This window comes from Nannospalax galili, unplaced genomic scaffold (genome assembly GCF_000622305.1).
Source record: "Nannospalax galili isolate Female #2095 unplaced genomic scaffold, S.galili_v1.0 scaffold10, whole genome shotgun sequence".
Classification (NCBI taxonomy): domain Eukaryota; kingdom Metazoa; phylum Chordata; class Mammalia; order Rodentia; family Spalacidae; genus Nannospalax; species Nannospalax galili.
In genome coordinates this window covers 4,292,445-4,317,599 of record NW_008331140.1, presented here as the reverse complement: position 1 = coordinate 4,317,599, position 25,155 = coordinate 4,292,445, and the positions used below count along the sequence as shown (strand labels likewise).

At 34.4% G+C, this 25,155-nt stretch overlaps 1 protein-coding gene across 2 annotated transcripts in view; it reads left to right on the top strand.

Annotated features, from left to right (window-relative positions):
- The window catches only part of Klhl4 (kelch like family member 4), a 78,760-nt gene extending 54,296 nt beyond the window's left edge, over positions 1-24,464 (top strand). Inside the window, exons 6-11 of one of the 2 annotated variants that reach the window (XM_017795595.1) lie at positions 1,587-1,755; positions 14,270-14,494; positions 16,093-16,255; positions 19,176-19,388; positions 22,147-22,318; positions 22,865-24,464. In XM_017795595.1, coding sequence (XP_017651084.1) covers positions 1,587-1,755; positions 14,270-14,494; positions 16,093-16,255; positions 19,176-19,388; positions 22,147-22,318; positions 22,865-22,924 — 1,002 coding nt within the window. In that variant the 3' untranslated portion in view covers positions 22,925-24,464. Of the gene's footprint in view, positions 1-1,586; positions 1,774-14,269; positions 14,495-16,092; positions 16,256-19,175; positions 19,389-22,146; positions 22,319-22,864 lie in introns of both variants that reach the window. The other variant, XM_008822443.2, reaches the window with a different exon arrangement.
- The last annotated feature ends 691 nt before the right edge of the window (positions 24,465-25,155 follow it).

The following is a 25,155-nucleotide window of genomic DNA, read 5'->3' as shown; positions in this document are numbered from 1 at the left end:
TACTGTTTCTACAAAGGGCATGACATCAATAACACTTAATTCCTCAATGTTTATTTATACATATGATACTCCCAGCATTCTAAATGTAGAGTAGCCGAACCTCAGAATATATACATTTTGGAGTTTGTTTTTGAGACAAACTTTCACTGTCCTGAAACTCATGGTGTAGACCAGGGTGGCCCTGAACTCACAGAGATCCCCCTGCCTCTTCCTCCTTAATGCTGGGATTAGAGTTGTGTGCCACCACACCCAGGCAGAATATGTAAAAGTTCATGCTCCTGAGAACCTGGGGGTCTAGGCAATTTATGAGATTTTGTAATTTGGTATTGTATAAGATGCTTCCAGTACAGCAGCATGACACTCTTTCTTAACTTTATAGAATCCAATTTCTGAAACCCTGGTCTAAACCAAGGAATCACTGTTTGGTTCATGCTTAGGAACACTTGATTTAATCAGTTCATCAAAGAACACTTGATTTAATCAATCCATCAGCTGTTTTTAGAGATACAGGAATCCAAGAAATGATATTATTTCAGAACTGGCAATATTGATATTTTTTGGTAACAGACTTATTTTAAGCTTCTCTTCATTGGAATGAAGAAAATGTCAGACCTGAGTAAACATGTAGCTTTTGTTCTCTCACCTCTAATAATGCCATATGCCTAAAATATGAATCCTGAAAAAGTTCCTGATGATGCTAGTAATAAGCAATGACATGTGTATACCAGCTTTCTAATACAAGTTAATAATTTTTAAACAACTTACAGATATTAAATATATGAAGACGATGTTGATGAAGCTGTGAAAAGTAGGTTTAGAAAATGGTTGCATATTTTATTCTTCAAACCTATGTCAAATACCATATGTTAAGAAAAGGTCTGCAGTTTCATTAATCAAGTCAAAATAGTGATTCAGCAGTTTCATTAATCAAGTCAAAATAGTGATTCAGCAGAGACTGTATGTGGAATAAAAAGAAAATTGAGGTTATCCAGAGCATAGAAGGAAATATCAGAGAAACCTTGTAAGATCAGATTAGTACTTTTATTCCTGTAAGCATGTTTACTAATCTTTTTGACTTTCCATTATAGTGTGGACCCAAAACTAGAAAGAAATGTATATAATGTAATACCTAACTTCATTCTAAAAATATATTCTTGACTCTTTCCAACTCATCTTGGGAGCAGTAGTTTACATATATTTCATCAATGGGATACTATTTTTGTCAGGTAATAATAGGACTTACCAGTGATCTTTGCTTAGTTACTCACTTAAGAAGCACATGTTTTCACAATATGACTGTGATGTGAAGGTAAAGATTCAGTCCCCCATGGAAGATACTCTTTTTACAGAGTGTGTTTCCATGAATGCTTCATTATCTCAAATCCACCAAAATGTCAACTCTTTGTATTAGCAACATATAGTAGATTAGGAGATGATCATTTTGAATGGATGAAGTCAATCTCTTTGAAGACTTTTATAATTTTTTGAAGTGGTTTGTTTGATACTCAGTCCTTTGTATAATATAAAACAAGTCAGGTTCTAATATTGGAATCCTGAAGTATGTGCCATATATTATTGCTTTCCAGTTACTTGCAGATCTTGAAAACAGTTCCATGTTCACTGGTGATCTTGAGTGTCAGAAGCTACTCATGGAAGCTATGAAGTATCATCTCTTGCCTGAGAGAAGATCCATGTTGCAAAGCCCTCGTACGAAGCCTAGAAAATCAACTGTGGGGGCACTTTATGCAGTCGGAGGTATGGATGCAGCTAAAGGTAAAAGAAACACATTAATTAATTTGGAAAATACCTTCATTTCAAAAAGAAGATATATTCCTAATGGCCTCTTATGAGGATGCTGTTAAAACCATGTTAAGTAAGTGGATCTGAAGTGATTTTCATAAGTAGGGTAGATATGTGATTTTCTGACCTCATTTTCCTTCTTATGTTATGGATTATAGTTCTTTAGTTAGGCAGACTTACCTCTTTTTTTTTTTTTTTTTTTTGGTCTTTTTGACACAGGGTCTCCCTCTAGCCCCAGCTGTCCTGGAACTCACTATGTAGACCAGGTTGGCCTTGAACTCGCAGAGATCTGCCTGCTTCTGCCTCCTAAGTGCTGGGACTAAAGGCATGGGCAACCACACCGGACTGGCAGACTTAACGCTTAATAGTGACTTCCACTTTATGGGAGCAACTTTAAAACTGGATATTCATTTTCCCTGAAATCTCTTCAGGGAAATCTTGTTTTTCAAATAGGGCAGGGACAAGAGCAACGAAATGTGTTTTCTGAAAGGAACTGAACAGTGATATGCAGCTATTGCTCTCAACTCTGCTACACTGAAGCACTGACATAGGAAATATGCCAGTTTATAATAACTCCATTTGTTGAATTTCCCCTTACAATAAGAGAGCTTCTAAGACTGGGAAATTTTAAGGAATAAAAGTCTGTATAGATAGAGCCTGGGACACTGAAGAGATGACTCAGTGGTAAAGAGCACTGGCTCTTCTTACAGGAAAGGAGGTTTGGTTCTCAGCACCCTCAAGGTTAATAACCATGGGCCTAACAATCTTCTATAACTCAGGTACACTGTCTCTGGCTCCCTCTCGTGGTCTATGCACGCATTGCAGGACACAGATGAACTTTCAAATATGCAGGCAAAAAGGTCATATACATAACAAACAATGAAAGAAAGAAAGAAAGAAAGAAAGAAAGAAAGAAAGAAAGAGAGAAAGAAGGAATGAAGGAAGGAAGGAAGGAAAGAGAAAGAGAAAGTAAGAAAGGAAGGAAGAGAAGGAAGAGAAGGAAGGAAGGAAGGAAGGAAGGAAGGAAGGAAGGAAGGAAGGAAGGAAGGAAGGAAGGAAAGAAAAAGAGAGACAGACAGACAGACTGGCAGTTTAACCTTTTAGGAAAGTATAAGGACAAGCAGAAATTACATACAGAAAACAACAAATTTTCATTAGTGTACTTTATAGAAAATAACTATGACATTTTCATACATGCATATAACTATCATCTTTCAAATTCTTTCTTATCTTTGGCCTGCTTTTATGGTTGATAACAGCTTGTTTTCACGGTAATGAATGAAGCATTTGTGAGATCAAAATCAATCCATTTATAAGGATAGCAATACATTACCTTATCATTTATAATCACAACTACCTCCAAACATTGACATATAATAGATGACACTTTTAATATATGAATATATTTTAATAGGAAATATTTAATAGAACATATTTAAATCATAACATCTCTAAAGTTCAGATTTAAGGAGCAATTATTTCCAAAAGAGTAGGATTATTTCATATATCTAGTGCTCTTTTAAAAGATAACATCAACAGTCTGATCTCAGCAGACCGCCAGAGAGAGCGGAGTTCTTTCTGTCCTCCCTCTGGCCCCTGTCAGGCAGAGGACCTGAGAACACAGGGGACTGCCTGAGAGCCCCCGGATCTGGCCTTCACGTGGTGGTGAGCCATAATTGGCCTAATTGCGCCATACCCATCCCCCTACCATGGGTGTAGCATTCTGAAGTCAGCAGACATCCAGAGATTGCTGAGTTCTGGGCTCCATCTGGCCTCCCTCTGGCAGAGGAGCTGAGAAAGCAGGGGACTGCCTGAGAGCCCCTGGATCCTGCCTCCACGTGGTGAAGGAAGCCTAAGTGTACCTGACTGCAACCTGAGTTGGGCTTCTGTGCATACCCCTGAATAGCTGATCTGAAGCCATCAGTTCCCAAACAAATTAAACCTGAGAGAACCTGAACTCTGTACCAGCTACCTTTATATAACCAATAAAGAAAGGATCTAGGCACTCGGATAATACAAACAGAAACATACTTCAAATTAATTCTCATATCAGAATCAGAAACAACAAAAGAAATTCACATGCCAAAATCACAATGAAAGAAAAATAAAATGGAAAGCCAAAACACTATGTCCCCACCAAATTTCACCAATCCTATAGAAGAAGTTTACAAGGAGAATGCCCTAGAGATAACCCAGGACACTGATTATAAAAGAAAAATCATAAACATGATCAAGGAATCAATAAATTTAAAGAACACACGAACAAACAAATCAAGTAGCTAAAAGAAGATAGGGATAAACTTCTTAATGAATTCACAAAAGAGATAAAAACATTGACAAAAACTCAGGCAGAAATGAAGAAGGAAGTGCAAAACTCAATAAGCCAACTTGAAAAAACAGGAAAAAGCCTCATTGCTAGAATGAATGAAATGGAAAACAGAGTATCAACACTGGAGGATAACACTGAAGAATTGGACAATTCAAGCAAAGATTATGGAAAAATTTTTAAATCTTAGGAATAGAATATGCAAGAGTTGTGGGACACCATGAAAAGACCAAATCTACAGATCACAGGAATAGCAGAAGGAGAAGACTTTCAGGTTAATGTTATTGATCACCTTTTAACAGGATTGTATAAGAGAATTTTCCCAAATACAAGAAGCATATGGAACACCAAATAGACAGGATCAGAGAAGAAACTCCCCATGACATATCATAGTATAAACACTAAATGTACTGAAAAAAGAGAGAATACTGAAAGCAGTAAAAGAAAAAAAGCCACATACAAAGGAAAGCCAGTCAGAATTACAGCTGACTTATCAATGCAAACTATGAAAGCCAGAAGAGTTAGGGCTAAAGTATTTCCAGTTCTACATGAAAATATATGTCAACCCAGAATACTTTACCCAGAGAAAATATCTATTATAGTTGAAGGGGGGAAAGGAAAGCCTTCCATGACACAAATAAGCTGAAAGAATACATGTCCACAAAACTAGCCCTTCAAAGAATATTTGAAGAAAATCAGAGAGCAGAGCGGGAAACAACTATACCCTAGGGTCAACAAAAGAAAATAAATAAAGGTATAATCCAGGAAACACAAAATTAGACAGAAAACAAAAACAGAAATCAAAATGATGCCAAACAATACACATCTTTCAATAATAACCTCAGATATCAATGGACTGAACTCCACAGTGAAAAGACAAAGGCCAAGTGAATGGTCTAAGAAACAAAATCCATCTCTTTGCTGTGTGCAAGAAATTCATCTCATTTTCAAGGACAGGCACTAACTCAAAGTAAAAGGATGGAAAAGAATAATCTAAGCAAATGGCACTATGAAATAATCAGGGGTGGCAATTCTAATATCTGACAAAATAAACTTCAAAGTAAAACTAATCAGAAGAGATAAGGAGGGTCACTTCATTCTGTTCAAATGAACAGTTAACCAAGAAGATATTACAGTCCTTAACATATATGCACCAAACTCTGGTGCACCCAAATTCATGAAAACAATACTACAGGACTTTAAGACACACATTAACCCCAACTCAGTAATAGTAGGGGATGTCAGTACCCCACTTTCTCCATTAGACAGATCAACTGGACAAAAAATAAACAGAGAGATGTCTGAATTAAATGATACCATACATCAAATGGACCTAACAGATATCTTTTGAATATTCCACCCAAGCACCAAAGAATGAACTTTCTACTCAGCACCCCATGGAACTTTTTTAAAAAAATTGACCATATAGTGGGCGACAAAACAAACATCAACAAATACAAAAAATTGAAACATTTCCATGCATTCCATCGGACCACAATGCAATAAAGCTCAAACACTGGACAAAGCCCTAGGCACCACACAAACGTGTGATAATAAAACAACACACTCCTAAAGAAGGAGTCGGTGAAAGAAGAAATTAGGAAAGAAATAAAAGAATTCCTGGAATTCAATGAAAAGGACAATAAAACACAACACAACCTCTGGGACACATTGAAAGCAGTCCTAAGAGGGAAGTTTATAGCTCTAGGTGCCTATATTAAAAAAAAATTAGAAAGAGTCCAAATAAATAACCTAACACTGAAACTCAAGGCACAGGAAAGGCAAGAACAAATGAAACCTAAACCCAGCAGAAGAGAAGAAATAACAAAAATCAGAGCAGAAATTAATGAAGTAGAAACAAAGAAAAAAGTACAAAAAGTCAATGAATCTAAGAGCTTGTTCTTTGAAAAGCTAAACAAGATAGACAGACCCTTAGCTCAGTTAACCAAAAGAAAAAAAAGAGCAAATTCAAATAAACAAAATCAGAGATGAAATGGGAAACAACAAAACAGACACCAAAAAGATCCAGATCATTATAAGGGAATATTTTTTAAAACCTATACATTAATAAATCTGAAAATCTAAAAGAAATGAATGGATATCTGAAATCATGGGTGACACCAAATTTAAACCAAGAAGAGATCAACAGTTTAAACAGACCCATAACATATAAGGAAACTGAAACATTAATACAAAGACTCCCAATTAAAAAAGCCCAGGCCCAGATGGATTTACGACAGAATTCTGCCAGATATTTAAAGAAGACCTCCAACCAATACTACTTAAATTATTCAAAATGATAGAAATATAGGAAGAACTCCCAAATTCCTTCTATGAAGCCAGCATCACTCTAATACACAAACCAGGTAAAGACACAACCAAAAAAGGAAACTATAGACCCATATCCTTAATAAACATAGATGCAAAAATTCTCAACAAAATATTTGCAAACCACATACAGACATGATTAAGTAGGCTTTATCCCAGAGATTCAGGGATGGTTCAACATATGCAAATCAATAAACATCATTAATCATATAAATGGACTTAAAGACAAAAACCACATTGTCATCTCAATAGATGCAGAAAAGGCTTTTGACAAAATTCAGCATGCATTTATGTTCAAAGTCTTAGAGAGAATTGGACTGAAGGCAACACACCTCAACATAACTAAATCAAGAATCACATGGTCATCTCAATAGGTGCAGAGAAGACCTTTGACAAAATTCAACATGCATTTATGTTCAAAGTCCTAGAGAGAATTGGACTGGACGGAACATACCTTAACATAATTAAAGCTATATACAATAAACCCACAGCCAGCATCATTCTAAATGGAGAAAAACTGGAAGCATTCCCATTGAAATGAGGAACCAGACAAGAATGTGCACTATCTCCACTCCTTTTCAACATAGTGCTTAAAATTCCTGCTTGAGCAATAAAAAAGGATAATGAAATTAAAGGAGTACTAATTGGTGAAGAAGAGGTCAAACTATCACTTTTTGCAGAGATCCCAAAAGTGCCATCAGAAAACTCCTAGAACTGGTCAACACTTTCAGTAGAGTGGCAGGTTATAAAATCAATTTACAAAAATCAGTAGCCGAATTAATATTGTGAAAATGACCATCCTACTAAAAGCAATGTATAGATTCAATGCAATCCCGATCAAAATCCCCATGACATACTTCATAGAATTAGGGAAAAAATCCTTAAATTCATATGGAAGCACAAAAGACCCCGGATAGCCAAAAAAAGAACCCCTAAACACAAAGAGCAACGTTGGGGGGATTACTATACCAGATCTCAAAGTATACTACAGAGCTATAATCATAAAAACAGCATAGTAATGACACAAAAATAGACACATAGATCAATGGAATATCGTTGAAGATCCAAATCTGAGTACATGCAATTTCAGCCACCTGATATTTGACAAAGGGATCAAGAACACAAAATAGAGGAAAGAAAACGTCTTCAACGACTGGTACTGGCAAAACTGGATTTCCACCTGTAGAAGAATGTAACAAGATCCTGATCTTTCACCTTACACTAAAGTCAACTCCAAGTGGATCAAAGACCTCAATGTGAAACTGGAAACACTGAAACTGTTAGAAGAAAATATGTGCAGTAACTTGCAAGATATAGGTGAAGGAAAGGATTTTCTAAATTGGACAGAAGTTGCTCAGGAATTAAGAGCAGCAATCAACAAGTAGGATCTCAATAAACTAAAAAGCTTCTGTATAGCAAAAGAAACAATAAAAAAAGTGAAGAGAAAATCCACAGAATGGGAAAAAATCTTCACCAGTGACACATCTGATAGAGGTTTAACATCCAGAATATATAAAGAACTCAGAAAACAAAGAAGCAACAAACCAAATGACCTAATTAAAACATGGGCTAAAGATCTAAACAGAGCGCTCTCAAAGGAAGAAATAAAGATGGCTAAGAAACATCTCAAAAAGTGTTCAACATCTTTAGTAATTAGGGAAACTCAAATTAAAACCACCATAAGATATCACCTTACCCCAATTGGACTGGCTAGAATCAAGAGAACATATGATATCAAATGCAGGCAAGGATGTGGAGAAAGGGGAATGCTCATTCCCTGCTGGTGGGATTGCAAATCCATGCAATCTCTATGGAAAACAGTGTGGAGAACACTTAAAAAACTAAAAATAAACCTACCATATGATCTGGTTATACAACTCGGCATATACACTAGGGACTCATCCTATTGTAGAGATGACACTTGTACAACCATGTTGCTGCTCTTTTCACAATAGCTAAGATATTGAAGCAAGCTACGTGCCCCCCAAGTGACAAAAGGTTAGCAAAAATGTTATATATTTACAAAATAGAGTTCTATTCAGCAGTAAAGAAAGAAGAAATAATGAAATTTCCAGGTAAATGGATGGGTCTAGAAACTGTTATTCTAAGCGAAGTAACACAAACTCAGAAAAACAAATGACATACATTCTTCCTCATACATGGATTCTAGCACCAAATTCTTTCAAATTCCAAACAAATGACATACATTCTTCCTCATACCACTATTCTAGCACCAAATTCTTTCAAATTCCAGTTCCTTTTAGTAAGATGATGCCGTACAGCAGTCCCTTCTGCACGAAATAACTAATATAAATAAATAAATAAATAAATAAATAAATAAATAAATAAATAAATAAATCTAAAATAAATAACATCATCACAACTTCTTCTGAGCCTGATATCTTAACATCATCACAATTCGGCTTGTTGACGGTTGTGCTCATTCATTAAAGGAGGGCTGAATAGTGTCATAGGACCCACAGTGGAGTATCCAGCCCTCCTCCCAGCCAACTGTGTGCAATTTGACCCTGATCACACATGGCCTACTGGATTTGGGGAGGGCTAAAGTATCCAATCTGGGGAAGGCTAGGAAGAGAAGGCATGACCCATCTTGGTTAAGGTTTTCCAGTGTGCATATCCTCAGGTCATACACCTCAGCAACCCCTCAGTTATCTTGGTAAGTAAGCACAATAAATTAATTGGTTCCCCAGTAAAACTTTAATCAAACATTGGCTTGACACTAGATCCTTAAAAAGGAATAAGCATTTCTTAGCATCCCCAAGAAAAGAAGTCTCACAACAGACGGAAAATTTATTTGTTAATTCTATTATGTCTCATAATTATTTAAAAAAAGAAAATAATAATGTAAAAGATGTTTAAAGGATATGTGAACGGAGATATTTTCCAAAATAGAGAAAAATGAGAAAGCTTAAGCAAGTGATGAAGGCATGTTTAGGTTTGTTTTGATATATAAAGGATGAAACAATAATAATATACACATAATCTTAAAATTTTCACGGTCATAGTTTAGTCAACTAGTTTAAGGAACAAAATATATATCTAGTCAAGGTTTTTCTGAGAATATTTGATTTTTTACCCAAGCCTTATCTATATAGCACGATGATTGAAAGTACCAGACTGGTGGAACTAACCTTATTGGATGTTTAACACCCATAGTTTGAGCATATACTATTGCAGTCTGAGGGACTTAAAGGACAGTTTACCTCTTGCCCTCCAAGGTTGACTAAGTTCCAGGGGACTATGGAACATCTCTCAAAATGTCCTGTAACTGTGGTGAGTCACCAGTCCTCTTGTTCAAGGAGGACATGGAGACCCCATGAGATAGACTTGAACTAGTGTCCAGTCAAAAAAGAGGAGGGTCAACTCAGAGGAAGCATCTCAATCATGCTTCCAACTGAAGCAAGACATGGTTGAACAGGACCTTTGAATTATCTTCACATAGATGGATCTGGTAAAAGAAAGGAGCCAGGGGCTCCTCCCAAGTCCATGTGACCCCTGAGGAACAGATCCTCAAATGACCTTAATGTAAAAATAAATTGATTTATTTGGGACAACTGTATGATCTTAAACACCCAAAAGGAAAGTAAAATCAAAGAGTAAAGTCATCAGTATATTTCCTTAAAAGTTCAAGGGATTCCATTTCCCACACATTAGGCTTAAGTCTATATAAAAATTTATTTAAACAATTATTTCTCATGATGATTTTGTTCCTAACCAGAAAGTGCTGCTCAGATATAAGACCTCAAATCTTGGTCTTCAATACTGTAGTGCACACCTGTAGCTAAGGGAGACAACCAGTTATTGTTCTAAAATAATGAATAAATTTGTTTTTTCCTCCTATCTAGAAGTCTTTGAGAGGGAACTGACACTGATTCTAACCACTCCAACAGCTATCAAAATATTTGAAAGCAAATTCTGAATCCATCACTGTAGATTCCAGTCTTGGAAGACAAAAGAAATATGAGGACGAACCTAATAGAGGGATACTTTTGGAAGCCCTTGTCAAGAAATTCCAATGGACTCTCATATGAACATTTGAAAACAGCCCTGCTCTGACTTTTTTTCTAGTTCTCTGGCTAGAACTTGTAATGCTAACTATCCTTGCCTTTACTTCTCCTTCACATCTCGTAGTCATGTTTCAAAGACTTTCTTTTCCCCTTAAGAGATAAGAGTTATGCAATTTGGGAATCTTTTATATAGACCAATGAAGGGGTACTCTAATTGCCTCACCCTGTGTCCCTGTTCAGCATGGAAGAAGACAGAATGGTCTGCATCGCTATTCCCTATTGGCAATTTGTGTAACCTCTTCAGAGGATGGTGTGATAAGAATAGGAGGTAGGAACTGGATAGGCAGTTGGGGTAAAAAACTGCCAAGAAAAGTAGCCAGTTTCTTGGCTAAAAGTCAAAATGTCCTTGGGGCCTCTTAGCATCCTACTCTGTTCCAAAGGCCAAAAATGTTGAATGTATTTGGGAGTTTGTATCTAATCCTTAAAAGATTTTAGGGTCACCTCTTTGGGGGAGCATGATATTAGAGTAGCCAAAAACCTCATAAAAATAAATAAATCAAAGTAGAAGAACAACTACATGAATTTATCAGAAAAAAGTGGTGGGGAGATATGGGAAGAGTTAGAGGGGAGGGAGTGGACATGGATTTGATCAGAACACCTTATAAGCGTACATGATATTCTCAATAAACTGTTTATTAAAAATAAATAAAATCAAGAGTAAGACCTCATAATTAATTTTACATTTGACACCTTGATACTTTAGTGTTTTGTTTTTTTTCTTGTTTTTGTTTTTTGGTTTTTGAGACAGGGCTGTACTCTCTAACCTGAGCTGGTCTAAAATTCATGACAAACTTTCTGTCTAAGACTTCTAAGTGCTAGAGTTACATGCATAAAGCACCATACCTGGATGTATTACATTGAATAGAAAAATATTAAGTGCATGCTAGAAGGTTTCCTGTTATTTAGTTGAGAAAGCAAAGGTGCTAAGTGCAAAGCACAAATATAGTTATTTTTACCTGTGATTTTTTTTCTTTTAGTGTTAGAGATCAAAGTAAGGGCCTTACATTTACTAGACAAATATTCTACTTGTGAGCTGTATAGACTGGGACTAGTTTTTAATTTCTTTAAAGATCCTGTGCTTTGTTAAAAACAGTAACTGTGTATGTTGTACATTTGTTTCTATTTCTGTCATTTCAAGTTTTTGTCTATGTTATCTTTAAGAAAAATACTTTACAAAAATTGGTTATAAATATTCACAATTTCATTCCTGTTTGTTAATGTAAATGAAATATAAACATGCACGGACTTTATTGTCACAAATTCAGTATCAGGATGTAACATGGCTTTTTCATTATGAGAACTTTGAGCTCTTATTATATGGAGGAAATACCATAAAATGTTGCATGGGAAGTTGCAGGCTGCTGGGCGAATAGTGAAAAGTGGCATGCTAGAATACCTGATTGATTCTTGATTAGTATTTTGCAAACATTGTCTAATTCTGACCACAATGTTAGAACAGAGGGTATGCATTGTACATCTAAGGATTAGGTGGTCAACCAAGGACATACCTCTAGAAATTCTATCACATAAATTCTTACTCAAAGCCAATGTTCCTTTATCTATATTTTCACTATACTAGAAAAAAAGAAGAACAAAATTCTCCCTATTTCTTGAGGTTTCAGACACTATTAAATCTAGGGTAAGCAATTAGAAACAACAACAATGAATCAGCAAGGAGCTTCATACAAAAATCTAAGTAACACATGAAGTTGAACAGGAACACTTCTTTATATAAATCAGCATTAGTTTTAAAAAGCCGCTATCAATGTAATTTTTGCATTACTATAAACAATACATAAATATATTTCCTTATAGTCTATTGTTTCATTTATTGTAAGATGGTTTTTGAAATGGTGACTTTAGATGTCTAGGAAATAACAGTATTTCAGTTTTTAATTTTCTCCCTGACTCAAGCAATAAATATAGAATTAGTTCATCAAATATGGGCAGCACACAAATGGCTGAAGCTTCTATAACTGCTATAATGTATTATATGAATCAGCAGAAAACTATAATTACTTTAATTTTTTGGATGGTAAACTTGTGATGTTCCTGTGTGTACAAGGTATTCAGAATTTTTATTTATTAAGAATAGTGTCTTCTGAAAACTAGCATGACAGAGGAGAAAATAAAGGTGAATACATTTTTCATAATTTTCCCATGGTTAAGGGGAATGAATAAGTACCATGTATTCTCAATTTCAAGAACTATAATTTTTTTAGAAATGCTATTATTCAGGGTTAAATCATAAAGATTGACTAGAGGCTTAGAAATAAAATGTAAGTAGTATTTGTAATATTCTTTGCAGAAAGTTGATTTACATGGAAATTTATAAAGGAAAAGACCAGTGAAGATGTAATTAATTTTTTTCTCAATAAACGTAAAGCTCTTTAGTAAGTTCTCTTTGAAAACCAAAGAGAATTTGCAATTTGGATGATTAAAATATCTGTGAAGATGTATAAAAAAGCCTGTATAATTCAATATACTAAACTATTATTCACTACTTTCATTAGTGTAGTAATGAAATATAACAATTTTATCTTCTCTAGCTGATCTAATGCCTGGAAAAATTAACCTGGTACAAGACAGATATCTCCATCTTTTAACCTCATTTTGTGCAATAGCTAATTAATATAGCCTTGTCCAGTTTCCTGACTTATTACCTTTCCATTACTTTCTATATAGTCTTAATATTTAGTATAGCTTAGTTTTCCATTCCTAGTTCGTTAGTCATCAGAAGCCTAACCATTGTGCAATTGTGCAATCAACTTACCTAGAAATTAACCGTCCTCTCATATGAGTGAATGATAATAAGCATTGCCCACAGAAAAGAAAGTATATTAAACAGTTGGTATGTGCATTGTGGCGGTTAGAATATGCTATTTTCTCAAACTTGGTACTTCAGCAGTGGAAAATAAGATGAAATTTTATGTTCAAAAATGATGAAATACTTCAGAATTCTATATTTTAGCCAAAGTTTTTCACATAACCGCCTTGGAATCTTTTGTGAAAGACTATAAGAAACCCACTTGAAAGGCATTTTCCTTCCTGATTAGCCATCGACTAACATATAATCCATTTTAAAGCAACACACACACACACACACACGCACCCACACGTGCACACCAAAGAATTCCTTAAACTGAAAAAAGACAAAAAAATGGAGTAATGAAAGGTCATCATAATTTAAAGTTCAAGCCAGGCATGGTAGCACACGCCTTTAGTTACGGCACTCAGGAGGCAGAGGCAGATTTCTGTGAGGTGAAGTTCAGCTTATTCTACATAGTGTGTTCCAGGCCAACTGCGGCTATAGGGAGACCTTGTCTCAAAAAAAAAAAAGAAGTTTAAAATATAAGTATTAATAATGAACCCAAGATACTGGTTTTTACACTGTAGAAATATTTAAAACCTGCATTTGAACTGTTAGTAATATAGCCACGAAGATAATTTTTTAATATATTTTATATTTTAAATTAGTCTCAAAATGGTATTATGATGACATAAGCCATATATATTAAAATATTTTATTCTGAGTCTTCCATTTTAATACAAAAGTTGTACTGGTATCATACCTTGCTTTCTTCCTGAGCTGTGCTGTGTGATTTAATTTGAGCTTTACTCACTGGTACTACGATTTCAGTAATGAGTATAACATACACTGTGAATTTACTTAATTCAAACTTTTTACTTAATTGTGTTCTACCATTGTTTATTATGTCTTTAACAGGTACCACTACAATTGAGAAATATGACCTCAGGACTAATAGTTGGATACATATTGGCACTATGAGTGGCCGAAGACTTCAGTTTGGAGTTGCAGTTGTTGATAATAAACTTTATGTGGTGGGAGGAAGAGATGGATTAAAAACTTTGAATAGTGTGGAGTGTTTCAATCCAGTTACCAAAACCTGGGTTGTAATGCCTCCTATGTCAACACATAGGCATGGGCTAGGTAAGATACCAATGTTGTATCATTTCTCAAAAATGTATAGTAAGACAATTAAAATTAAATCTAGCTGCACTTTATATGGATTTGTTCAAACTAACACAATGTCAACAAAATTCTGCAAAGTTTAAGTAAACTTGAAAACACTATGTACATCCATAGTGTAGCATAATGTCATATTTTAATCCTTTTTCCAATCTACAAGATTTGGGAAGGTTTTCATTTTAGAAAAATAAAAATTTTTGCAAGGGTTCATTTATAGAGGAACATAAAAGACCACAGAGAACATTCTTAGAGTTCAGTTGAGAGTGTAGAATCCTTGATGGTAAAACATTGTAGTTCTACTTAGAATAATCATGTGTCTTCCCACAAGAAAATCTGCATTTATTAAAAATGGAAGATGCATGCCCAAGGTAAATATATTTAAGTTTACAACTTTGGTTGAGCAGACCACTATAATATAATTGAGCCATGAGTTTCCAGTTTAAGGAAGAGGAGAGATGTGTAGAAGAGTGGGGAGCCGTGATTCTACTGAATATCAGTTATCTTTTTCTTCGAAATAATTTTCATGTGTTTTAAACCATACGGTATTTGAAAAACAGAAATATTGACATTTTACAATATATTTGTTAATTGCATCTATGTGAGGGTGTGTGCACAAGTGTGGTTCCCAGGGATGTCAGAAGAATGCACTGAATCTCCCGGAGCTGGAGTTACAGGCACTTGTGAATTATCCTACTTGCACACCAGAGACCGAACTCCTCATCTTCTGCAAGATTACTACCCACTCTTCACAACTGATCCGTATTTCCTGTTCACACAGTAAACTTTTATAGGGCTAACAGCAGTTCTAGAACTTGTATTTTCTCCTCATCTGTCTCAATAATTTTTGATAAATTTAAATAAAACATAGTATAGTAATTATCAGTTATGTCAATGTAATTATGTATATCTATGGCATGTAGAGGAATAAAAGTAAGCATTTTGTGCAATGCAATTGATTTTAGTTAAGACATATGTGAGGTAAGCTTAAAAAACACTATGAAGCTGATTAAGTTGAAGAAGATGAATGAAAAAGACAATTCTATGAATCATAAGAAGCAGAAAAGTGCCATTCATAGTATCTAACAGAAAGAAAAAACCTTCCAGATAAAACTCAAATTTAGATGTCTAGTTAAATATCTTATGGAAATAATTATAACTGTATAGTTAAATACAAATCAAAACACCCTTCCACAGTCAGCCTAGAAATAGTTTATTTTATATTAAATATCCTATCTTATATAATCCTTGCATTAAAAGCAGTATTGGAATTGTGCTAGAAAAATGTAATTTCCTATCTAGTAGTGCATTGTACTTCTTCTGTTGACTTTAATGATACAACAATGATAATACCCCATAATATATAGCTATAGCTAAAAATTTCTTAGGTGAAGAAAACCGTATTTAGCCTCATATCTGAATCAATAAATTATTCATATCTATAAAAACTGTTTCAGGAATTATACAATTTTTAATCAGCCAAATGCTTGCAAAGTGTCATTACATTTTGTACATTGTGTGAGGTATACTTAGGTAAGCTCTCATACTATTGTGTCATTTAGGTGTGGCGACACTTGAAGGACCAATGTATGCTGTTGGAGGTCATGATGGATGGAGTTATCTAAATACTGTAGAAAGATGGGATCCTGAGGGACGTCAGTGGAATTATGTGGCCAGTATGTCAACTCCTAGAAGCACGGTTGGAGTTGTTGCATTAAACAACAAGTAAGTTCAAACACACAGACTATTTGCTCCCAGATGATGTGGCTTAAGATTTCTATAAAATAAGCCATTAATCTTTCTAAATAATCAGGACATCCTTCTTAGAAATTGCAAAAGTCATTTAATAGAAAATCCCATTAATTATGATAGAATAATTTTTCTAAAATCAATAATTAAATATCTTTCAGACTCCTCATTTTGAGACCAGAAATATCAGCATTTATAGGGACTGAATTCACAATGTGGAATGTGCCCTGGCACAGAATAGTCATAATATCTTCTGAGATACAACTTCCCTATAACCCCAGCTGGCCTGGACCTCGATGTGTACACTAAGCTGGCCTCGATCCCAAAGAGATCCACCTGCCTCTGCTTCCTGGATGATGGAATTAATCCCATGCGTCACTACACCCAGCTAATATGCATTTTACCAAGAACCTCTGCAAAAAATATATTCACATAAAGAGAAAAACACATTTTGGACAATAAGTTCCAGTATTCCTTACAGTAGTGTCACATTTTACATTAGTTTTGATTCTTGATTTATACAAACATGTGTCTGTCTGTGTTTACAAGAAGGGAAGATTTGCTCAGCAATTCCCTCTCTGGGAGTTCAGAATTCACAAGTATTCGAGTCCACCTGATTTTCACTTTCTTAATGTTGACTTTTTCATTATTAATTCCTTGTAAGAGCAAGGTAGCAAACTACATCTGGCGGTGTTTCCATACACTGAATGAGTACCACACAATTATATTGTTTTTGACATAGAAACTCTGAAGGTAGCATATAGGATAGCTTTCATGATAAGAATTTCAAAAAATGGGATAATCAGTATCAAGAACAACTATATGACTTTGTACTCTGGCTATGCATAGAGTCAATATTGGATCATACAAATGAGCTCAGTAGAAATTTAACAAAGATAGATTTTAGAACTTAACATAAAAATGCATAGGAAATATTTACAGCAAAGCCAAGATCCATGGTCACAATATTTGGAGTCTTCTTATATCTTAACTTACTGTGACTGCTCTAACTGAAGTCAAGTAATTCAGTTTCATATTCCATACATATATCACAACAAGCTGAATCCTCATCTGCAACTCATGTAATTTCATTTTAGAGTTTCTCCTATTCACAATTCAGTATGGAAGAGTGCTATAGTATAAATATATTATCTTTTGTTTCAGGATTAAATTTTAATTAGATTAAATCATTGTCTATCAAAATAATTGATATTTTAAGTTACCGAGAGAAGTGAGATAATTCATTTTTCTTCCTAAAAATAAACCATCTTCTAGATGTGATCCAGGTTTTTAAGCTAGATATTATGTTACCGTTTTCTTAGTGACAGAATATTTTCATACAAAACAAGTTACTACATAATAGAGATTCTGAAGCTAAGCATTTGGACCTTCTGTAACTGTAAGCTTATTGGAGCTGATTATTGACACTGTTGTGCCAAACCATTGATGTCTTTGCCCTTCTACACCTAATTTTCAGTGTTATGTCAAATTTATTTTAAAAAGTTGAAAGAGGAATGTTTGGAGTATGCTAGAGCTTAACAGATGTCAACCCAAGCTTTCTTCTGCAAAATAGTGAGGGAATAGTAAATACAATCAGAGCTGAGGAAGTTAAAATATTTCCATTTTCTTTTTTTCCTTTTTTTATTGAGCTTTTAAAATTTCATATAATATTTCCCACTAACATCTAGATCCCCTCCCCCATCCGTGCCCCTCCCCCATCGAACCTTATGCAGTCTGCCATACATGCTGAGTCTTATTCATTCAGGTGTTTGTACCCAAATTTCCTTCAGCATAAATGTGCCCACTGGAGTCTAGTTAAGTGGTCATATGTAAGTCTTACTCTCCATCACCCAGCAGCAGCCAGTCTCAAATAGTTCTAGATCTAGTGCTGATCTGCACCTATTTCTCACCTCCCCTTTGTGCCCTTGTTTAATTAAGCTGACCTGGGTCCTGGTTGGATGCCACCGTTACCACAGGCATGCATAAGCAAGCCCCCATTGGCCAGGAAGCCTCCACCTCATACGTTCATGAACCAGCCCTGGCTCTTACAATGTTTGTGGAATGGTCCATGAGCCCTGGGTTGTTGAACTTCTATATAGGAGTCCCATCCTACACTCAACAGTCTCTTATTTTCCTCAACTTGGCAGTTGTGGCCTTCTGTGTGTATCTCACTCTGATGTACGTGGAAGCCTCACTGGTGAGAGTTGAGTACATTATCCCTCTCTCTACCCTTTATTTCTGTGTTCCATGAGCCTTGGTTGTAGGAATTCAACTTCAGATGAGTCACCTAGTACCAGGCAACTCCCAGATGTATGTTCTCTGTGGTAGCCTCCATCTGTTGCAAAAAGAAGTTTCTTTGATGAGTGCTGTATGGCATTTTATTTGCTCTGAGGGAGGTCTCTTCTATCTCGCCATGTGCTCCCTTCTAAGAAGCTCCTAGATATACATATGCATTAATGTTCAGACAATATACTTGCATTTCTCATAGGAGTTTTAGGGCATCACTTTTCCCTCTGTTTCCACCCCCCCCCCAGTTTTACTCATCTCTACTCTTCTTTCACCCATCTGGCCTCCTTCCTCCCTCCCTTCCTAGTCACAGTGACCCCATTATTCCCACCCTCCCCTCAATATGTCCTAACTCCCGCCATCTTTCAGTTCCTGACTTCCCTCCCTCCCCCACACCTTGGTCCCTTGCATGTCCCTTGCATGTCCTTCCCTCCCCTCCTCTCTGCCGATTACTCACAATTTTTCCACTTCCCTCAGATAACATCTGTTCCCTACTGTCTCTATTTCAGGTTCTTTCTTTTCCTTTATTTCCATGTATCATTTGCCTGTACCTGTGCATGAATTTTGTGTTAATGTACACACATATGTATTTACTGGCACACTTTTGTAGGTTATATGCTATTGGTGGACGTGATGGAAGTTCTTGTCTCAAATCAATGGAGTATTTTGACCCACACACTAACAAGTGGAGTCTGTGTGCCCCAATGTCCAAAAGACGTGGAGGTGTGGGAGTAGCAACACACAATGGATATTTGTATGTTGTAGGGGGTCATGATGCCCCTGCTCCTAACCATTGCTCCAGGCTTTCTGGCTGTGTGGAAAGGTAAATTGATTCTATTTATGAATGTAATTATTTATGTATTTTTTTCAAAAATGAGGAAGGTTTTTTAAATCAGAATGTGATATTCTGATATATTAATGTTTAAGAGATTTTGTTCTTTGTAACACTGTATACTTATCATTAGACAAAAAAAATTGAAAAACTCTTTAAGGTACTGAATGTAGCCTAAATGTATGAAATAAGATGCACAGTTGTTTGTTATTCCCACTATAATTTAATGACACAAAAGACATAAGAGGGTAAAGATAGTTTATACTAAGATATATCAGTCAGGACTTCAGAATCAAATCAAATTAAATTTACTATTTCTGGAGCTGGAGAGATGGCTCAGTGGTTAATAGCACTGGCTGCTCTTGCAGAAGACCCTGATTCAAATCCCAGCACCCACATGGTGGCTAACAACCTTCCATAACTTCAGTTTCAGTGGATCTGAGACCCTCCTCTGTCCTCTGTGGGCATTGCACGACATAGGTGCAGTTACACACATGCAGGCATAATACTCATACACATAAAATAAAATTAAATAAATAATTTAAAGAATAACAAAAACAACAACAGTAATAAATTTGCTAGTTTGAAACTCAATTCAATCCTCAGAAGAATTAAACTTTATTATCTAAAAACGTAACGAATTTATGAGTAAAATTGTTACTAATTTTTTCTGAATAATGACTCTATTGAAACAAACTCCCAAATCTAGGTTCCTAGAATGGAAGACATTCATTCAGGTAATAAATAGAGTGCTAATTGTTTAAAATGAGGGTCATGCAGCTATGTAATTGTATTGTCTCCATTTTATTGCAAAGTAAATAATGTATACATGTAAAAAATACTTAAAATAATAACTTATCAACAAATGATAAATATATAATCAGATCTCACAAGAAATCATGGAAGGGAAATCTGCAAAACAATTAGAATTCCTACTTTGTAGACACATAAAAGTCAGATGAAATTTTTGTTCTAAAGCACATACAAAATTAAAGCCATTGAAATAAAAAAAAAGTAATTGAGAAAACATATGTTTTCTGACACTATTATTTGTTAAATACTGTTGACTTACCTATAACCATGGGATTCCCTTATCCATACATAAAGCTCAAAACATGTTATTTAAAATGTAAGCATTTAACTGAGAAAGTTCCCAAATCATCTCACTCATGGTTATTTTTTTCTCTAATGTTAATGAAAAAATTTGAGTCCAAGAAGTCAATAAAGTATCCCCAATTATTTTGTCATGTACAGAATGTGTTCTTAAATAATTCTCTTGTTTTCAGGGTAAATTTTTTCCCACTATATATATAATGACAACCGAGGTATAAGTAGACTGAAAAAAAAAAGCATGGAGAGAAATGGTGCTGCTTTAATTTAATATGATGTGTTGGCCTCTGTTATTTGATATTTAGCACCGTGTGTCTTCACAGATTATAAATATATTGATAACTTTGTCTTCAGCAAAAAAAAAATTAATATTTTCTGAACCAGGGGTATAGTAAGTGGTCATGCTAGAGGCAAGTATTAGAGATAAGCAAGGACGTAGGTTCAATTTTCAGTAGTGCCAATAATGAAAAAAATTTCAGCATTTCCACAAATCTAGTAATATCCTGATAATATTTTGAGCTTTATGCATGTACAGAAAAGAACTGAGTTTGAATATAAACCCCTTTGTGAGCTCTGATTGTCCATTTGTATGTTTGCAACTTGACTTAATTGAGTGCAACCTCAATTAACAATATCGTTTTTGATGATCCAGAATATAGATCATCAACAATGGGTTTTTTTCTTCTAGAACTTGAAGTAATATAATAATTTAAGATGATACTGTAAAGAACACAGAGTAACATATGACAGATATATTTCTTATCTTGTCATTTTCATATAGTATTAAATTTTTCTTGGATATGATGTCAAATTCACATACAAGATGAGATAAAATATTAAAAGTGTTTAAATTAGTAGAAAGTGATACATTACAAAAATATTTTAATGTGTTTTTAGAAATAAGTCAGTTTTCAATTGGAGAGCATCCCATGTATGGTTATATGAACTTTATTAATTTTTTACACTTTTTAGACATAATTTTTTAAAATAAACTTCAAAGCTTTGGATAAATTTACCACAAATGATTTTATATCCAAATTGTATAAAAAATGAATGTGGGTACACTTTTTACATAATGTTTAGATCCCAAAATGTGAAACTTCCTCAGAGAATGTCAGTATAGACTAAAGAAATTTAGCATTCTAAGAAAAGGAAATGCTTTAAGTATGCTTTGAGAGACCCCTTGTGGTTGAAGAAAATTTTACCATGTATATTTTTCTTTGAGAATTTCATACGAATAATGTATTTACCTCATTTCTACCACCCCTCCCACCTACTACTGTGCATTCCCTAGTTCCTCAAAATTCTGTGAATTACATTTTAATTATTATGGTTAAAATATCTGCACATGTATATATAACTTTTTTTAAACTTTTTTCATAGTTGTGTTATATTTACTTTTAAAAAATAAGCAGAGACATGAAAGATATAAAAATGCATACCAGATTAAACTTAGGGAAAAATACATGGTCTGAAATAAAGAAATATATACTTGCCGGAGATTACTGGTAGATATTAGAAAACCCATATTTGATAGCTACACTGATTTTAATTCTGCACTTGAGAAAACTATGCATTTTATTTTTTCATTGTGCCTTTACTCTATTTTCATCTCAATTATCCTCCAAAATCTCTTAAGATATGATCCTAAAAGTGATTCATGGTCAACTGTGGCACCGCTGAGTGTTCCTCGAGATGCTGTTGCTGTGTGCCCCCTTGGAGACAAACTCTATGTGGTGGGCGGATATGATGGACACACTTATTTGAATACTGTTGAATCATACGATGCTCAGAAAGACGAATGGAAAGAGGTACTCTCGTAAAAGTCTTCAGATTATTATATTTCAGGCCTTAATGGCATATTTTAAATTTTAATTCTTTTAATCAATTTTATAGTATTCCTCTGTGCAGCATAACCAAGTATTTTCTTTGTAGGCAAGTATCTAAGAGACTAGATTCTTCTCCTGTCTCCGTCACTGTTTCACTATGTGATCTTTCAAAAAGTAAAAGAAAAATAAAAGAGTAGGAATATGATTATTTGTGGCAAATTATTGTGGTTTTTAATTTCATATAACCTTCATAAAATCCTTGAAAATTATTAATAACTCCAATTTTTCAACTGAGAAAATGTTGAAAAAGGTGAAAGCTATCCAAAACCAAATGATCCTACAACGGACATCTATTATCATTCTAAAGTCTGTAATCGTCCCACTTCACTATAGTGATTGGAGCTGCAGTTCTACTTATTTTTAGAAAGATAAAAATTGGACCAAAATAGGTAAAGATTACTTTAAGTCGAACATTCTGTGTAATGCTAAAATGTAATAATAATGTTTAATCTCTTATTTCTGTCTTAGGAAGTTCCTGTCAACATTGGAAGAGCAGGGGCATGTGTCGTGGTTGTGAAGCTACACTAAAATCAGTTACCAAACAGGATCAAATAGGACCGTTTAGAGAATGAAGAGTGGAAAAATATGGTGTTCTATGAAGTTCATAACCAAACTCAAGTGCCAATTTGTCAATTTCCTGTATTGTTGGAATTGCTTATTTTTAAGGCCAAAACAATTTTTAAACATGAATTACATGTGAGTGACAAGTATATGTGCTGTCCCAGTTTATTATATAATGGTAGAAGAAGCAATGTTTGGCCTCATTACCATAATTGTTAAAAGACTTCATAAAAATTTGATAGTGACCAATATATGAAAATGATAAAAGCACTAACAATTTTCATGTAAGAATCTGAGAATTAAAAACATTTTCTATTTTTGGAAAATACTCTACCATCTTGAGTCACTTAATGTAAGAGAATGAACCTTTAAGAATAAAGTCCAGTTTTCTGCCTTATTCAAACAATGTCTTATATAGCTAAATAATAACTAACATTTGTTAAGAAGAAAGTGTTTTCTGTGTCAAGGATGCAGCAGATTGTTCATTGACATAATTTGCTATAGTAATCACATTATGTCAGAATTTTCACAAACCTACTATTTTCAACAATTATCTGCCAGAATATGCATATAGATTTAATATTCCATGACATGTGTTGTTAGACTATTTTCCAGTAAAATGTCATAATGCTACATATGCAATCTATATACTGAAACAGTGAATATCATATTGATAAACACTGTGACTTCAGCTTCAGGATGTGAGGACCTCACTTGTATAGATATTAATATTCTACTTAAACATTTGATGTGTTCTCTGTAAACACCTTCCATTAATTTAAATTTTAAAACAATTCTAAATACTATTAAAATTGAGGCGTTCACACATAATACTAGCATATAGAATCACAAAAATGTTTAATGTGTGTAATCAGTTCTAGCGTTTCATCACATATGTACAAACTTTTCTGTTAATGTAATAGTCATATTTATCCAATCGCAAATGGTAAGGATATGTGTATTACAAAAACTACATTTTCTTAAAATTGAAAACACAGAAAGGCTATTTGAGTAGTGTTATAGCTTTAAATTATGATTTGCATTGATTCTATTAATTAAAAATCTGTAAGGTGAAATATTGGAAAACGTGCTTAAGAAGGTAACTTTTCAAGTAAATGTTTCATTTTAGAATTTATATGATATCTTCTTTTCAAGGGACTTTGTAGTGTTAACTAGCAAAGCAACCAACAAAATCCAGAGAGATGCTTATAAACCACACTACTATATGTTAGTTTGAAAACTTCCAACGTAAGTTGAACAAAGATATTTGTACTTTAACAAATTGAATTTTAATAAAATTTCTTCCCTCTGGTTATAATGAGTGTGGTTTTAAAATATGTTGAGTGCAGGCTGGCTGATAATTCTGACACTGTAGTTCCTCAATAGCTAAAATATTTAAGTGCAAGTATAAAATTTTCCTCTGTTTGTATTCTGCTGCTTCTCAATAGAGAGCTATAGAATTTTCCAGGTAAAGAGATGCAATAGAGATATAGAGAGGCTATAACAAGACACACATAAGGCACTGCTCAATTTTTAAAATGTTTTTATTGGCATATGTTAATTATACATACTAATAGGCTTCATTGTGGCACACTCATATATTTATATAGTTTATCTTGATGATATTCATCCCCTAGTTACCGTGTTTCATTATCCCTTCACTCCTTCCAATCTCCTTTCTTTCCTGAACTAGGTCCTCCTTCTACTTTCACTGTTTTTGTATGTGTATGTGAGCCAAAGAGTTTCGTTAGGTTGTTTACATTAGCATTGATGAGATGTTGTTAGATGCTTTTAATGAAATTTTGCTCCAATCAATATAGAAGTAGGGCTAACTCATCTTCTTTTCCCATTACAGAGCTTGACCTCACAAGTTAAATAAGTCTGTGCCCAAGTTGGTGACAGTTCAAGTGACCTATCATACTCCAGGTTGTCAATGTTTCAGTGAACATTTACAAGGTGCCAATAAGCTAGCTGTGCCAAGAGTAATGTCTGGTCAAACAAATGGAGATAGAATACCATCTTCTGATTTTCATGTTTCCTTTTTTCAGATTAAATCCTTATTGATTTCTGAGACACACGCACATGATATCCAGAGCTGCTAATGCCAAGTTGGAAATGCATTGGAAAATCCTGGTTTGGCCATTGTGGCCTAGAATTAGCTGTAAAAATATAAGCATATTAGAGCAGTCAGAATACAG